This window comes from Pollicipes pollicipes, unplaced genomic scaffold (genome assembly GCF_011947565.3).
Source record: "Pollicipes pollicipes isolate AB1234 unplaced genomic scaffold, Ppol_2.1 Scaffold_4881;HRSCAF=5763_pilon_pilon_pilon, whole genome shotgun sequence".
In the NCBI taxonomy this organism is placed as follows: Eukaryota; Metazoa; Arthropoda; class Thecostraca; order Pollicipedomorpha; family Pollicipedidae; genus Pollicipes; species Pollicipes pollicipes.
The window spans coordinates 7,548,609-7,566,773 of record NW_023596576.1 but is presented as its reverse complement, the minus strand read 5'-3'; the positions used below and the strand labels follow the sequence as shown (position 1 = coordinate 7,566,773).

Genomic DNA, 18,165 nt, shown 5'->3' with positions numbered 1-18,165 from the left:
CGACGATTTGGAGTTTTCGGGTGCGTTGACTACGATTGGCCATGCAACGACCGCAATGACTACACGAATGTTTTACGGTGAATAAGCTGTAAGCCAAATTCTAACCAGAAGACATCAAAAATGGATATTTGCGTCATTCAGATGTCAAGAAATGACCGCCTTGACGTACCATAGCCTAGCAATGTACACCAAAGGCAACCCATAAAACTTCTGCTCGCAGTTTAACCCATCACAAACAGCATCCCAATTTGATTGGTAAATCGCCAGTGCTCACCGGGCAAACATTCCCCGAGAAATCCTCACGCCAACGCTGACTGCCATACCTGCGCTATGATGTGGCCGGTTGTGTGGTCCATTATGGCGTAGCAGCCATATGACGCCGAGAAGCCAGGGCTGTCATTTTGGCGGTTACCTGAGGCACAAAGCACGATCTTTCACATCAGTATGATCTTTGTCATCAGATGAGATGGTTTTGCTACCTGGACCCTTTCCGAGCGGTTTGTTACCACCACTCGGGTGATCGTCGAAAACAGGTTGTAAGCGGATAGCAGTGCTGCAAACAGGTATGTTTTGTACAGTGACGCGTCAAACTTCCTACCAGGGAGGATGGGCAGTTTCGGATACCGAACAACTCGTGACAAATGTTGGTTGCACAGAGCGAGCGTTCGTCGGTTCCCCGTACTGGACAGCGCACTAAGTGCGGGTACAGCGATCAGAACGAACATTAAAAAAACGAGGAGAAGCATGGACGCGCCGCATCGTGCCAGATCGCGGCGAGGTAAGCCGGACAGGGCGCACCTAGTACAGAGGTACATACATTGGGGTCATCGTCCAGTCATGGGGACTTACCAGCAACCACAAGACCATCAGGTGATGCCACGAGAGCCGCCTCTCGGTTTTCAGTCAGAGTCCTGTTGAACGTCTCCTCAATCACTGGTGCTACAACGATTTGTGTGATACGGCTGTACGCCGTCCGACTGAGCTGCCCTATGTTTGCGAAGGCCAACAACTTGTTCAGCTTTTCCAGATGACTGCCACTGAGCACGACGGCCGCAACAAGTAGGGTGTCTATGACCATTGTATGGCCCTCCTTCGGCGTTGACACCCACTTATTGGCGACAGTGGCACATGTTTTGCATTCCTAAGACAGATAACCAAAAGAGATTGAAAGACCAGCCTATCACGAAAGCAGCATATATCCCCGCACGAGTGGCAGCGTGACATCACAACCACGACATCGCAGATGCGACAGGCCAGTGGCAGCCAAAAGACGTAAATCACTAAGAAATGGAGAAAACCACAAATTACGTCGCGCGCGGCTAGTGATGTGTGAGTAACGTAAATTCAAGTATTGAAGTCAATTGCGTCAAGCAAAACTTGCAAAAGAACACAACAAAAACTAGCACACTATACAACATTGCAAGAATACAACAAAAAGCAGGATACAAGTCACTTTCAAAGTTATTCTGGTCCGTGATATAAGTATGCATTTCCGACAGCATCCCCAACTGAGACTCACCCATGTGACCGTGAACGATACAGTGATGCGAGTGATGTTCACGCCGCACCTAGCACCGCAACGGGTGCAGAGCACCGCGGCGGCCTCGGCTAGCTCGCGCAGCTGGGGCTCGGTGATGACAGCACTGCGGGTACCCCAATGACAGTCGTCCTCCCCCGTCGCTCCGATGTTCACGTCTTCCTCCTCTGCGGTTTCCACCTCCATGTTAGGACTACTGGAAACAGGTCCGTACTTAAGCAAGAACACCAGCAGGAACGACGCCTAATGGGCTTACAGCATTCTTCAGATTTGGGAATGTACGCTTTTGAGCCACAAAAGCGAGAAGACCAAAGAAGAAACACCTGATGAAAGACCATGGTAGGGTAATACACATGACATGCGTTAAAATCTTTCATACCACAGCCAAACGATATGGAAAAAGGCGAGGACTTATGCATGCATCTACAACATTATCATGCCATAGCCAAACAGTACATTCAAGCATCAAGCTGAGTGACATGACGTAGTGCAAGTTCACTACTAATCTCGTCATCGTACATCAGCTCGAGCTCCACAGCTGCGTCCAAAGAGGTTGCGTGGTCGGGAGTCGGCGCCGAGTCCTGACTGCCGCCGGGTGTGAAGGCGCTCGGGGTCCATGCAACGTCGGCTGGCTCCCTGGTAGCCTGTGAGGTTCTGCAAGCAAAAGATAACGAGCGGTGGAAACATCACGCTTCGACTCGGCTTTAGCTTAAGGCTTCAGCTTATGGAGGTCATATGCATTATTCGAGGAGGCTGACCACAAATGCGAAAAAATCACTGAGCCTTGGTGACAAGCTGATTACCCATCACTGTCATTAATTAACTTACATTGATGCTGGCTTGAAATAAACAGCGTTAAAGTCGCTTTGTACTCACTGGCAGGATCTCAGCTCGGCTCGCACATAATCTCACGACAGTAATGCGCGCGCGCGCGAGCGACCGGATTACCACTGCCCCACGGGCTCGGGCACGAGTCAGCTGGTGGCCAGTCAAGTGATCTGACGGGTTACCTGACCCGGCGCCGGGAGGCCTATATCACAACAGAAATTGTTCCAGTTATGTTATCAATTTTTTCTTAATAAATAAAGTGACGTGCACACCATTAGAAGACAGTACTAACATCGGCGAATGAAATGCCCGTGGTATACTCGGCATGGCCAAGTCCTCAGTGTCACCCGTGTCGCCATCGCCACCCATATTACCGCCGCTGGCGTGCCTCCTACCGCCATCGCCGCCACCAGGTTCCCCCAGGTACCTGTAGTGAAATGAAACACTGCTTAAAAACGCAAAACAGGAGAAACACAGGATGAACATGACTGAAAGCCGCGGATTTTTCTGCCCTTATTAAAATCATGCAAATGGCAAACACCATTCATAGGCTCCGAATCAATTGCTGGAGTCTAATTTCATTCACAACAGTAAGATGCCGCATGTTTGGAACAACTCACATCGTACTATTAAGATCTTTGAGATATGAGAAAATTTGCATAGAATAATGGGTGACAATATCTTCCTTGTAGGCTTGGGCAATGTTGTAAAAAAATCATAGCCAAGTGCAATACATACAAGCAGTGCTCCTGAAGCTGTGTGCACATTGCACGGTACAAGGTTGTGTAGTCTAAACAGTATTCTGCTGCCTGCACAAACCAATGGTTACCCTTTAGCAAGATGCAGGATAGTACGCTTGACTGATGGTAGGCCGGCCTTTCGCATCGCACGTCGAAGGATCATGTATGTGCTGTTGGATACCACCAGCTTCTTACTTGTTGTCAAGTGTCTGGAACATAACAGTGCGATAAGGAAATTGTAATAGACTGCAGCTGTGGAGACATACCTATGACGATGACTACATCAGCTCAGGTGGGGACTTATTGGTAACTCTACTCTGGCTTTAGAGCATTGAAGCAAACAAGCTGCATTAGTGTCCTATACAGCATTGTCTGTACAATACCACATGAAAATAAGTAATTTTGCTAATTAAAGACAAATACAAGGCTGCTAGTTCCTTTAGTCTTTTTGGTGTGTCATTGAGTCATTTAAGTCCCTAAGGTCTTACAAAGTGCCTTGTGTTTGGCATGATATGGCTATTATAAGATGATGTCAATATCACTCATGATTGCCAATTTAAGTGTCTTTATGGCACTAGTGAATTCAGTTTTTGGTATTGTTTCTGAGACAAATTCCAATCTTCTTATTCAAAAAGTAAACTAACATTCAAAGTCTGACCCCAAAAGAAAACACACTGACCTAGATTCTGGTCTTAGAGATGGTGTAGATGCTGGAAGCACTGGGGTGCCTGGAACACCTTCCCTGAGCTGAAAACAATTCAGCACATCAATCATCATTATCAGTAAGATTAACAATGAGCACAGCTATCACACAATGTACAGATTATAGGACAGCACTGTGACATGTGCTCCAAGTGTAACACAGAACAATGTTTTACTTACATTGTAATCATCAGAAATGAAATCTGTCAACTTAGGCAACATGGACCATTAATATTACACCATTTAGGACAAAGACATCATAAATCTACCCCAATGCTACACTGAAAGCAAGACCGTGCCCTATAAATGACTGAATGCCTTGCCATGCATTTCACAGTATATTAACTGGCAGACATTTGCTTAAAGGCACCGCTCTGAAATGCATCAATGAATAATGACTGAAAGAGGACATGGAAATGAATGAGACAAAAGATGGTCACATGAATTTAATGTGTGTTCTAATGTTAAATGAGTTCGAGCCTGAATGCTAAGGCTATATAAGAAGAGTCTGGGAAAAAAGAAATAAACAAGAACCAAGCATTCACAAACCTGCAGAGATGGCACAGCATTGGGCTTCAGCCTTTTCCTCTTAGTTGCTAGGCTGGAAAAAGCTTCTGATGAAAAATGTGCCTGGCACACTCCATGACCGGGAGCCACAACACTGATGTGACATGCTTCAAGCCACTTCTGTAGGTGGACCTGTTGAAATGGGAATCTGAAAGGATCACAGTAATAAGGAAATTGGATAACTATACAATACAATGGACATCTTCTACTTCAAATGAATAATGCAAACTGACAATATCTGTCCTCTGGGTGTGCTTTAATAATTGTGTGATGTGCCAATTCATCAGAAGTACCAACTACAGACAACATGTATGTAGCCAAACATGCCTGACACATGTCAAAATGCTTGTCATCCGAAAAATAAGCAATACAAGCTGAGGCCATGCACCCATGAACTCTGCAAGCTGCGAGCATGGTGCATGACTGTCACCAATTTCAGTGAATGGTGAGCAAATTTAGTGTTTTGAAATTTGAAGAATGCCCATAAACAAAACCATTTCTCAAATTGGTGGCAACCATAAGCCCACCTCCTTGCACATGCACCCGCCGTTCAGCTGTCACGCGCGTCTGCTTTTCATTGACTTCGTTTGATTTTTGGAGGTATTTTTGCCGGATATTGCTGGAAATGCATACCTATTCCTCAAATTGAGACAAAAATTGAAAGCAACCACACTGAAGGGAAAGGTCCCACATGGACACTGCATGCGAGATTGAGACGTGCATACCCTGAACTTTGGGAGAACATATTAGAACTGATACCCAGAATGGACTGGGAGCGGTAATTTTTTACTTTGGTACCTGTATGGCCGACGGAGGGAAGAGCTACGCTAGCTGCAGGGTTTCCAGTATTGTCGTGCGGGGGAAAAGCTGTGTGGCATCGGCTGACATTGTGACGTCACTGAAAATGGTTTTGCATCGATCGGGATGGGGGTTCTTTCGGGCCGACTGAAGGCCATAAGGCTTTTGATTGTGATATGATGTCACTGGTATTCGGCTGGGTACGTGACGTCACTGGTCGTGAGTTTGTAAGGCTCTTTTGGGTCCACTGAATGCCGTAATGCATCAGCTGGCCATGTGTCGTCACTGGTATTCGATCAAACATCAGGCGCGACCGGCCTCGTTCCATCTTTACTTTTCGTACCTGTCTGCTGCAAGCATTTGCGTGCCGCATTCAGGTTTGACCGAATCACCTCAATGTGTGACGTCCCTAATCATCACTTCATACGAGTGCACTTAGGCCCCACGACCACGGTGTGTCATGGTCTGAGAAGTATCACCGGATAGCGTGACGTCACTGGTATTCCAATAAATACTGGGCGCAACAGGCCGTGCTTTATTTTTACCTTTGTATCTGTCCACTGCAAGCATTGGCGTGCTGGATGAAAGCTGCCGAACCACCTGAGTGTGTGACGTCACTGGTCACGAGTTCCACCGGTGCTTTTCGGCCAACTGAAGACCACAAGGTGTCAGTTAACGACGTCACTGCTATACGACTGATTGTAAGACGTCAATGGTCGTGGGTTTCCACGTGTCCTTTAGGACCGACGAAATGCCGTAAGGCATCAGCTGGCGATATGACGTCACTGGTATTTGGCTGAACATCAGCCAACAGGTCATGCTCCATTTATACCTTTCGTACATGTCTGCTGCAAGTATTGGCGGATTTTTTTGCGGCCAACTGAAGGCCATAAAGCATCAGCTAGCGATGTGACGTCACTGGCATTCGATTGTGCGTGTCGCTGGTCATGAGATTTTACGGCCTCTTTTGGGCCGACGAAAGGTCATACGGCACTGACTGACGATGTGACGTCATTGGTATTCGAATGAACTTCGGGCGCGACAGGCCATGTTCCACCTTTATCTTTGGTACCTGTCCATTGCGAGCATTGCCGTGGAAGGCTCTGCCAAATTACCTGAGTGTGTACGTCACTGACCATTAATTTGTATACTCTTCTGAACCTACTATAGGCCACAAGGCATCAGCTGACGATATGATGTCACTAGGCCTCGACTAGAAATCATGCGCAACAGGCCATGCTCTATCTAAGCCATGTTTCGTCTGTACCTTTCGCACCTATCTGCTGCAAGTATTCGCGCGACACATAGGGGCTCTGCCGAATTACCTGAGCGTATGGTGTAACTAGTTATGAGTTTACGCGGGTTTACTCTGGCTGACCGAAGGACATCAAGCATCAGCTGACGATACGACGTCACTGGTATTCGACTAAACTCCAGGCGCGACAGGCCATGTTCCATCTTTACCTTTCGTACCTGTCTCTTGGAAGTATTGGCGTGCTGAATGAAGGCTCTACCGAGTCTCCTGAGTAAGTAACGTCACTGGTCAAGAGCTTTTTACGGGACCTTTTGTACCCCCAAACGGTATAATGCATCAGCTGACGATATGACGTCACTGGTGTCCGACTTAACATCAGGCGCGACAGGCCATGTTCTATCTTTACCTTTCGTACCCGTCTATTACAAGTATTGACGTGCTGAATGAAGGCTCTGTCGAGTCTCCTGGGTGTGTAACGTTACTGGTCATGAGTTTTTTCTGGCTCCTTGGAACCCTCTATAGGGAAAAATGCATCAGTTGACGACGTGATGTCAATGGTGTTCGACTTAACATGAGGCGTGACAGGTCATGTTCCATCTTTGCTTTTCGTACCTGTTAAGTATTGGTGCGTTAAATGATGGCTCTGCCGAGTCACCTGAGTGTGCGACGTCACTGGTCACGAATTTTTACGACTATTTTTGGCTGAGCGAAAGCCATAAGACATCAGCTAACGAAATGACGTCACTGGTAATCCACTGAGTGTGTGACGTCACTGGTCATGAGCTTTTACGGGCCTTTTTTGGCCGAGTTCAGGCCATTAGGCATCAGATAACGTTATGGCGTCACTTGTATTCGAATTAACATCAGTTGCAATAAGCCATGTTTCATCTTTACCTTTCGCATCTGCCTACTGCAGGTATTCGTGCGCTACAAAAAGGCTCTGTCGATTCGCCTGAGCGTGTGGTGTAACTGGTCATGAGTTTGTGCAGGTTTACTCGGGCTGACTGAAGGACATCAAGCATCAGCTGACGATATAACGTCACTGGTAATCGACTAAACTCGAGACGAATCATCTGAGTGGGTGACGTCGCTGGTCATGAGTTTATACGGATTCACTTGGGCCGCCCAAGGCCACAAAGGCCCGTGAAGCATCACAGGATGATATGTCGTCACTGTTATTCGACTTAACATCAGGTCCAACATGCCACGTACTTTCTTTACCTTTCGTACCTGTCTATTAAAGGTATTGACGTGCTGAATGAAGGCTCCGTCGAATCTCCTGAGTGTGTGACGTCACTGGTCACGAGTTTTTATGGGCTCTTTTGAACCCATTATAGGTTATATTGCATCAGCTGACGACATGGCGTTACTGGTGCTCGACTAAACATCAGGCGCAACAGGTCATGTTCCATATTTGCCTTTCGTACCTGGCTGCTGCAAATATTCGCATGCTATATGAAGGCTCCGCCGAATCACCTGAGTATGTGACGTCACTGATCATCAGTTGGTAGGAGGTCACTTGGCCACCTATGGCTACGAAATTCCGCAGCAGAGGTGGGAGATGCACCATAGTTAAGCACACTAATTTTATTGTGCGCACCATTTAGTAGCAACTTCAAACGCAACGGGCTGTTTCAACGACTAAAATTTTGAACAAACGTAAACACAAAACAAAGGTGATCCCAGCCCACAAACCGACGTATATGCAAAGCTATTCCGCCCGACATCACAGGATGCGCCCCTGAGCAGCTACGGTCCGGAATGCCCTAATGGCTAAATAATAATCAAGGGCGCCGCCTAGCGGTCATAAGTCTGGGCCACAGCCCGAATATCAGTGACGTCATATGGTCAGGTGATGCTTGATGTCCTTCAGTCAGCCCGAGTAAGCCCGCGTAAACTCATGACCAGTTACACCACATGCTCAGGTGATTCGGCAGAGCCTTTATGTAGCGCGCGAATACTTGCAGTATAGAGGTGCGGAAGGCAAAGATGGAACATGGCCTGTTGCGCCTGAGATTAAGTCAAATACCAGTGACGTCACATCGTCAACTGATGTCTTGTACCCTATAGGTACAAAAAAGCAGCCCGTAAAGAACTCATGACCAGTGACATTACACACTCAGAAGATTTCACAGAGCTTTCCTTAAGCATGTCAGTGCTTACAATAGACAGGTACGAAAGGTAAAGACGAACATGGCCTGTCGCGCCTGGTGTTAAGTTGAATACCAGTGACGTCACATCGCCAGATGATGCTTGATGTCCTTCAGTCAGCCCGAGTAAACCCGCGTAAACTCATAACCAGTCACACCACACGCTCAGGTGATTGGGCAGAGCCTTTATGTGGCGCGCGAATACTTGCAGTAGATAGGTGCGGAAGGTAAAGATGAAACTTGACATATTGTATCTGATGCTTAATTGAATACTAGTGACGTCATATCGTTACCTGATGCCTAATGGCCTTAAGTCGGCCCAAAAAGGCCCGGGAAAACTCATGACCAATGGCGTCACACACTTAGTGGATTACCAGTGACGACATATCGTTTAGATGATGCCTTATGGCTTTCACTCGGCCAACAATAGCCTGTAAAAACTCATGACGACGCACTCAGGTGATTCGACAGAGCCATCATTAGGCTCGCCAATACTTTAACAGGTGCGAAAGGCAAAGATGGAACATGACATGTTGTGCCTGATGTTAAGTCGAACACCAGTGACATCATATCGTCAGCTGAAGCATTATACCATATAGGGGGTTGAAAAGAGCCCGTAAGAACTCTTAACCATTGGCGCGATATAACACGCGAATGCTTGCAGTAGGCAGGCACGAAAGGTAAAGATGGAACATGGCCTGTTGCGCTTGATGTTGAGTCGAATACCAGTGACGTCATATCATCCCGCGATGCTTCACAGGATATGATACTTTGTTGCACTGGGCTGCCCAAGTGAGCCTGTATAAACTCATGACCAGTGACGTCACGCACTCAGATGGTTCGGCATCACCTTGATATAGCACGCGAATGCTTGCAGTAAACAGGTACGAAAGGCAAAGATAGAGCATGGCCTGTTGCGCATGACATCTAGACGAAAACCGGTGACGTCATATGGTCAGCTGATGTGGTATGGCTTACGGTGGGTTCAAAGCAGTCTATATAAATTAATGGTTAGTGATGTTACACACTCAGGTAATTCGGCAGAGCCTTCCTTCAGCATTCAAATGCTTGCAATGGACAGGTACCAAAGGTAAAGATGAAGCATGGCCTGTCCCGCCTGAATTTTATTCGGATACCAGAGACGTCACATCTTCAGTTAATGTCGTATGACCCTTCGTCGGCCCAAAAGAGGCCGTAAAATCTGATCACAGGTGACATCACACACAGTCGAATGCCAGTGACGTCACATCATCAGGTTATGCTTTACGGCCCTCAGTTGGCCCCCAAAGATCCATAAACATGCATGACCAGTGACGTCACACACTCACGTGATTTGGTAGTTTTTATTCATCACGCCAGTGCTTGCAATAGACAGGTACGAAGGTAAAAATAAAGCATGACCTGTTGCGACAAATATTAAGTCGAATATCAGTGACGTCACGATACCCGTGATATTTCACGGAACATGATACACCGCGGCCGTGGGGCCTAAGTGCACTCGTATCAAGTGATGATTAGTGACGTCACACATTCGGGTGATTCGGTCAAGCTTTTATTCGGCACGCGAATGCTTGCAGCAGACAGGTACGAAAGGTAAAGATGGAATAAGGCCTGTTGCGCCTGATGTTTCATTGAATACCAGCGACGACATATCGTCAGGTGATGCTTTACGGCATTCATTGCACCCAAAAGATCCCTAAAGCCTCACAACCAGTGACGTCCCATATCCAGTCGAATACCAGTGACATCATGTCGCTAGCAAATGCCTTGTAGCCTTCAGTCGGCCCAAAAGAACCCCGATCGATGCAAACCCATTTTCAGTGACGTCACTACGTCGGCTGATACCTAGCAGCATTTCTCCATCACGGCAGTACAGGAACCCTGCGGCCCGCGTAGCTCTCTCCCCACCGTCGGCAATACAGGTACCCAAGTAAAAAAAAGCCCTGGGAGCGAGGTACTCACGCGAAAACAGTCAAATTATTCTCGTTTGTCCTGCGATCACCACACACACAACACTTTATGTTAGGCATCCCGCACCGACGCAAATAGGACACCGCTTAGGAGTGAGCACAACGCGGAAAAACGCCCCTTCGACGAGCGCCGCACAACCCGAAATTGTTCACGATTATGTTCGCGCGTCCGTCAATCTAGCAGCAGATTGATGTCCAGTTGCCAGTTGGATATTCCGGGGCGCCACGATCCCCTCCAAATTTGGTGTGCATGACCTTCTCGACACGCTGATTCCGCAAATCAAAGTCTTTAAGCTGGAATTTTGCGTAATTTCCGAGTTATACGCCGCATAACATCCCAATGTGATATTGCGGGGCGTCTCGATTGCCTCCAAATTTGGTGTGCCCGGCCTTCTCAACACGCTGATTCAAAAAATCACTGCCTTTGGGGTGGAATTTTGCGTAATTTCTGAGTTATACGCCACGTAACATCCCAATGTGATACTGCGGGGCGTCTCGATTGCCTCCAAATTTGGTGTGCAGGACCTTCTCAACACGCTGATTCAGAAAATCACGGTCTATGGGGTGGAATTTTTGCGTAATTTCCGAGTTATATGCCGCGTAACATCCCAATGTGATATTGCGCGGCGTCTCGACTGCCTTGAAATTTGGTGTGCAGGGCCTTCTCAACACGCTGATTCCGAGCATCACTGCCTTTGGGGTGGAATTTTGCGTAATTTCCAAGTTATGCGCCGCTTAACACAACAGTTGGATATTGCGGGGCGTCTCGCTTGCCTTGAAATTTGGTGTGCAGGGCCTTCCAACACGTTGATTTCGAAAATCACTGTCGTTGTGGTGGAATTTTGCGGAATTTCCGAGTTATACGCCGCGTAACATCATAATGTGATATTGCGGGGCGTCTCGATTGCCTTCAAATTTGGTGTGCAAGGCCTTCTCAACACGCTGATTCCGAAAATCACCACCTTTGGGGCGGAATTTTGCGTAATTTCTGAGTTATACGCCGCGTAACATCCCAATGTGATGTTGCGGGGCGTCTCGATTGCCTTCAAATTTGGTGTGCACGGCGTTCTCAACACGCTGATTCCGAAAATCACTGTCTTTGTGGTGGTATTTTGCGTAACTTCCGAGTTATACGACGCGTGACACTTCAGTCGCGCTTTGGAATATGTGTCCTGGAATTCTCCTTTGGGCCTGTCCGTATCAGTTCACTGGAGAAGGTCAGTTCGTGAAATGTGAGTGATAACCGTGTGGTATGTGATATCATTGACTTGGTGGTAACACCCAGCGGCATAACACCCATCCCTCTCAGCTTTGCTTCGTTTCTGACCTTTAAGGTGATGGAGTAATAGTCCGACGTAGTCACGGGCATTGTTTGTCCTGACCAAAAACTGACAAGATGTCGCTGGTGACCAAACCAATCGTGCTTCACCGCTGGAGCCTGAAAATTTGGGTGATGTCACCGTCTGTCTTATCTCCCAAGGACGCTGGTGACGCTGGTGGAATAGCGCATGCTACTTGTGCACGCCATGCCCATGTTGTTGGCTGGCCGGCCACATCAGCCCGATGCTGCTGACCGTGGTGGAGACGCTGCTTTTCGCGAGCCTGCCGGACGGCGGTGGCGACACACCGGTGGTCAGGGGGCCCGCCAGCTGATAGCCGGCCGGCCGGGGGCATCGACACACCGGTGGTCAGCGTGTTGAGAAGGCCCTGCACACTAAATTTGGAGGCAATTGAGACGCCCTGCAATATCACATTGGGATGCTACGCGTCGTATAACTCGGAAACTACTAAAAATTCCACCCCGAAGGCAGTGATTTTCGGAATCAGCGTGTCGCGAAGGTCATGCACACCAAATTTGGAGGCGATCGTGACGCCCCAGAATATCCAACTGGCAATCGGATATCAATCTGCTGTTAGATTGACAGACGTTCGCGACAAGCATTCAACAGTAAAATCTTACTAACAGTCAAACACCTTCCGTGGACTGTACCACATGTGCAGCACATGGGCGTAGGAACATGGAGGGGGACAGGGGGGCCATGCCCCCCACTTTTCAAAGTGGGGGGTAGCAATGTTAACTGCCCCCCCCCCCCCCCCACTTTTCAGATTAAGGTTGCACTTGGCTTACTTTTGCGTTAAATTAAACATGCATGCCGATTTACCTAGTTCACCAGCCATCTCTCTCAAGATGCGTCCTTTGTTCGCTTGCACATTGGACATCACTTAATGTTACAGTCGCAAGGCCGACGCCATACGGCCTGGAGACTGCAACGCCGGGCGTCGGGGCTGTTTTGCTGACTTGCGAGCACGCATGTTCAGCATCACATTACGTAATTTTCTTAGCAGTTATCAGCTTCGACAGGATCTTGAGCATTTTAAGACGAGCATGGATTAGCCATCTTAATAATATTAGGAACACTATTTGATCTACAATGTACAGTCAGGGAGAACTCAATATCTCTGAAGAGTACAGAAAGACACGGAACAGGAGTCTATGTAACAACATCGGACTGCCCACGGTGATCAGGGATGATCTGCGTCGATGAGGGTTCCTGTGCTGATCTGGGACTTACCGCGCGGATCAGAAGGCCCCCGTGTCAGGGATGGGAACAATGTGATACGATATATCCTTATAATGGCCTCTGGATCGACCAGATCCCGCCCCGTGCCACCAGAATGATAGCCAGAAGACACTTCGCGATGGGACGGAATGGCCCTTCAGCCCTTGACCAGAAACGGCAAGGTATCCCTGGTGTTCTGCCCAAGAGGCCCCTCGCCTGTAAGGAAATAAGGGGTCTAATTATTGTCGAGTAGAGTGGGGCTCTCATTGTTGAATAGAGCGGGTCGAAATGATTTAAAGAAACGAGCAAGGTCATGCCATGTTTGCCTGAGAAAGTTCAATTTTGAGAATGTATCTTTGAAACAAATTATATTAAAAGGCCTGAATACGCCCGCCCGCAACTTCGAGGGCAAGGACAATGATGGTCTGGGTTGCAACTTCCGTAAAACCGAAAAGTTTCGGCCACTGCAAGTGCCACCAGGTGGCGGGGGATTGTGAATCTGTCTGCTGGACAGATAAATAGCTGCGAAAACACGAAAAATAGAGATTTCCCTCTCACTCTTCCAGTTCAATCACTAGATTTCAGCCCCATTTCGCGGTGCTTTAGGGGCCAATCCGTTCTTTTCATCAATCTAAAAATTGCCACGTGAAATATGCGCTCAGAATGCCTTCTAAATGCGTGATCTGATATCATGAAGCATCCAAGGATACTTTTTCGGAAGTGTCGTCATTTTCGTCCAACCGTTGACCACAACTTAATATTAGCTGCTGGGCAGGTGCCGCGCGGCCTATGGAGACCAGGGCCCTAGAATGGAGACTGCAACGCCCGGGGTCGACGCTTGTGTTTCTAAAATTTTCCGCTGTGCATCTCAAAATTACGTCACGTAACTTGTATTACTAGTTGATTTAAGTGCTTTAAGGTGGTCATTTCAGAAGCGTCATCATTTTCGTCCACCGTTGGACCACAGCTAAATATTAGCTACTGAGCTAACGCTCCGCAGACTACGGAGACTGCAACGCCTGGTATCGAAGTTTCTGTTGCTAAGATTTGTGAGCGCGCATGTTAAAAAACACGTTACATAAAGGCAGTGCGTATACACCCTCCAAAATGGAGGGCGGTTACGCACCGGGCTTATACACCCTCCAAAACAGAGGGCGATTACGAAAACTCCAAAATTACGAAAACAAAACTCCAAAACAGAGGGCGATTACGCGCCGTGCTTAAACGCCCTCCAAAGACCTTTCAGATGATTACACGCGTCAGGCATAAGCGGATTGGCAGTCTTCTAGGGAAGGCGGTGCGAAAATGCAGAACCCCGTGCGAAAAGTCGGTTCTTTGCGTGATAGACATCAAACGATAACGAAATCCATCAGCTCACTCTGAACCATTTCTATTATTATCACGAATCTTCGGCCACCGGGTCCGCACCTCAAGTGGATGGGGGGTTAGCGTGCTGGTCTCGCACGCGGCAAGCCCGGGTTTGAATGTTGACGGCGGCCGCTGGTAAGTGGGTGGCTTCATAGTATATCGGCGAGATGCCATGATGCTAGCTCACCTCAGTCCTAGGCGGAATACATTCTAAATAGGGCTTTTTATATAGGACAGCACCGTAGTTTTTAACGCTATAGGGAGGGAGTCCACACCCTACAGAGATATTGAGGATCCCGTGAAATTGTAAATCTAAATGAGTTGTAAATCTATTGCTGCTGAGCTGATTGTAAATCTAAATGAGTGTAACACACTGAATAGCCGTTGGAAATGACGCATACGACGGCGGAGGCATGTAGAATTACGTTCGGCAATTGCGCGTAAAAATTCATTGGCGCGTACTCGACTGCTGCTCAAAGGTGAAGGCACCAAGGCCAATAGGGACGGGACCTGAGCAGTCATGGGTGCCGTATGAGACCAACACAGTGGCTCCCGTCAACAAGTATAGGGTTCTCAGAGCAAGCAAAGGAACTCAAGACCAACGTGGTGGCCCCAAAACGATTGGTAGTGTCTCGACGGGCTGACCTGTGAAGCCCTAGTCGTAGTACAGTGCCCTCCGAGCAAAGGGGAATTATGCAAGACTACAAATTAATGCCCCTGTGCAATCAAAAGTCATCCACAATGGGACCAAAGGTCAGAAAGCCCCCGATCAAGGTTGAGGGCCCCTGAGCATCGAGCGTGTCCGTGCGTTACCTTATAAGATCCCTAGCAAGGGCACAAGGCCCTTCAAGCAAGTAGGAAGTGCCTGATAATTATATAAAGGGCCCCTGAGCAACTGACTATACTCTGGCTTATGTGGCCCCGGAGAAAAGTGCATGTAGCCTTTCGGGCGAATGGGAAGAATCTGTGGAGCAAAACCCGATTGATCAACAATGTTCAAGCACGGAGGCAGATAGCGTTCCAACAGCACCTTGGGCCCTACAAAAAAATGGGAGGAGATCAAGGGTAACGTGGAAACCTTAGCGATCAGAATGACGCAGCAAGTGGACATGTAGGGACAAGCAGCCAACAGCGTAATGAACCCCAACACTCAGAGCAAAGCAACACTCGCTCAATCAGCGGAGAATGAATTTCGTTTACTTATGAACTCTTTACTTTTGCCAGCAATTGTTCTTGGTCATATGTGGGCCCAAACGCATCCAATTTTGTTGTGCTTTTGTTGTAAGGAAACTGCCTCAGTCCGGCCAGTTATGGGCCCCTTCGGAGCTTTAAGGTTCCCTCGGCATGGTCCATGGAACATGGTCCCGTGCCTTCCCCCGCCCCTCCCCCCCCCCCCCCCCCGGTCCTGTGCCCCCGACGAGAGTGCAGGGCCCTAAGCAAGTGATAGAGAATTGGAAACGCCCTAGACCAGTGTAGAGGACCCATGGGCATATCGCAAGTGTGTCGGTAGGTTAACCGCTACCCACGTAAAGGGCCCCTGAGCAACCCAGAATACCTCGGCAGGTTAATACGCGGTCGGGTGGGGGAGATCAAATTGACCCCTCCTCCCAAAGGTTTTTCCAGAATGGTTTCCGAACGGCACGGCGTAGCCGCGCCAAATTTTGCATACCTGTAGACAATTGAATAGTGGATCATTTTGCGTCGACAATTTAGATGTACCTTGTCAGGTCGCTGACGTATGGCAGGTCAAGGTCAGTCCATGGTTTCGGCGAAGGCAATTTCTAGGGAATTCTTTAATCTGATCCCACAACGGAGTGTTAGTTGGCTGTAAATAAACCTTTTCGTATTTTGCGGGCGTGTAACTCAGGAACCAGAACGTTTCCAGTCTTAAATTGGGCATTTCCGTGAAATGCATCAAAATGTCTTCAGGATCGCTGTTTCAGTTCAAAACGCCATACAAATGTGGAACATTCCCGAGCTCATTTTCTGGTTCCTGACATATTGCCTCTTTACGTTCTCGTTAGTCCCACTGATTTCTCTCGACTTCGATGCCGTATTTTGATCACACATGAGTACTTCAGCAAGCGCACAGCGATAAAATCATGTTATGTTGCCTTTTCCCAGCATTTCAGCTTTGCCGTTTGTGCGCATGCGAGGGTGTCGGGCCGTCAGCTCTTGTAATTCCAAAATGAGAGTCCCGTCTTTTGCTTAGTGGGAGGGTATGACTACAAGTCAACGAGTGTAACCACTGCGAGTGATGAGTGTAACCAGTGGGCTCCGGATGGGGATGTAGTGATATGCACCCCAACTCTCTAACGGGATTTCCTCCCTCTCCTCCAGCTTCTCCCGTACACGATGCCTTTTCATGTTTTCTCATTTAAAATGTTTTAAGATTCTGTCTTGACCCTTTACTGCTGATAAGTCCAGAATCTCCGGATGTGGTTACACCCATGACAACAGACAGTATTTACGCGTGGGCCCAAGGTGGTGCCGCGGACGCCCGGGTGTCGGCGGCACCGCGTCCGCAGGTCGGCGCCCCCGCGCGGTATGAACGCGGCCGGTTGGCAGCCATATCTGCGGCGTGCCCGTAGTCGCCCGACTCGTGCCTCACCGGTCTGAGGCACGCGAGCTGCCGTGGCATGCGTCTCCGCGAGATCGAGCAGGCTAACCGCCTTCCAATTTAGCACCATTATTATTATTTAATCCATTTCCATCGTTTAATTTATTTAATATACAAATATATTAATTTAATAAATTCCAATCCACCATTTCATCACTATTATAATTAACCGTCGTTTACTTTGCATCCCGTGCAACCAATCATTGTAAACAGGGGTGTAGTCATCATTCAGCTAAGCAAAGGGCTCAAGCCCCCGCCCCCCCCCCCCAAACCAAAGACAAAATTGGAGACGTAATTGGACGAAATCCGGAGAGCTACTGGCGAATTTTGGGCAGGCTTCAATATTTTTCACTGTCCAGCCTCCGCCTCTAACTTATTTTGCGAAATTGCACCCTTGAATGCTAAGTTATCAGGTCGACGACCAGCGTACTGGACCAATCATCCCCATTAGGTTTCTGGTGCGCCTCTGGGACGCCTCCGTGCTTCGTGGCTCAGCTTGCTCATCGTTTGTTGTTCTGCCTGCTCCACGGCCGATGTGTACGGTCCCGCTATCATGGCGTAGTGTTCGCAGCAGAGTAGCCCCGGCACAACGTACCAGGACGGGAGGCATTCAGCCAAAAATTTGGTTGGGTTCGGGCCTGGCCGAGATTGAGCGCGGCTGGATTCAGCTCAGGTTTGATCCGGAAAGCCCAAGTTAATTTTATGCTGGACGGTGTGACTTTGTTCTGTCCTAAAAGCATGGTCACACGCGGTGCGCTGGAGCAGCGTGCAGCGACGGCCAGCGGGTGCCCGCCGCTCCCGGACGCCGGACCGCCGGCGACGGACGCGACGCCTGGTGGCAGCTGACCGAAGGCCGTCACAGGGGTCGGCTCAGCCGGCGACGCCAGCATGCTCCAGGGCGCTAAAGCGCGTCAGCGGGTGATGAGAGACGCTCCCACTACGAATATCTTAGTAAGTCTGCATCCTCACGTGTCGCGCCGCTGGATTAGAAAATATTTCTGCTGGAGCTGAGCGCCATGGGTCGCGCGTGTACCGGCTGCTTTAAATGCGTTGAGGGGCGAACTGACAA

At 48.6% G+C, this 18,165-nt stretch overlaps 1 protein-coding gene and 1 long non-coding RNA gene across 2 annotated transcripts; both read right to left on the bottom strand.

Annotated features, from left to right (window-relative positions):
- Nucleotides 1-279: 279 nt before the first annotated feature.
- Nucleotides 280-1,839, bottom strand: LOC119101810 (uncharacterized). Its single transcript, XM_037225231.1, has 3 exons — nucleotides 1,520-1,839; nucleotides 850-1,141; nucleotides 280-412 (listed from the first exon to the last, which is right to left on the bottom strand). Exons 1-3 carry the CDS (start codon nucleotides 1,721-1,723, stop codon nucleotides 300-302), a joined length of 609 nt encoding a protein of 202 aa, XP_037081126.1. The 5' UTR covers nucleotides 1,724-1,839; the 3' UTR covers nucleotides 280-299.
- An 841-nt stretch (nucleotides 1,840-2,680) lies between these two features.
- LOC119101809 (uncharacterized) lies at nucleotides 2,681-10,753 on the bottom strand. Its single transcript, XR_005094617.1, has 5 exons — nucleotides 10,540-10,753; nucleotides 4,357-4,522; nucleotides 3,785-3,852; nucleotides 3,195-3,314; nucleotides 2,681-2,792 (listed from the first exon to the last, which is right to left on the bottom strand). It is a non-coding gene; the product is annotated as an uncharacterized LOC119101809 (long non-coding RNA).
- Between the last annotated feature and the right edge of the window lie 7,412 nt (nucleotides 10,754-18,165).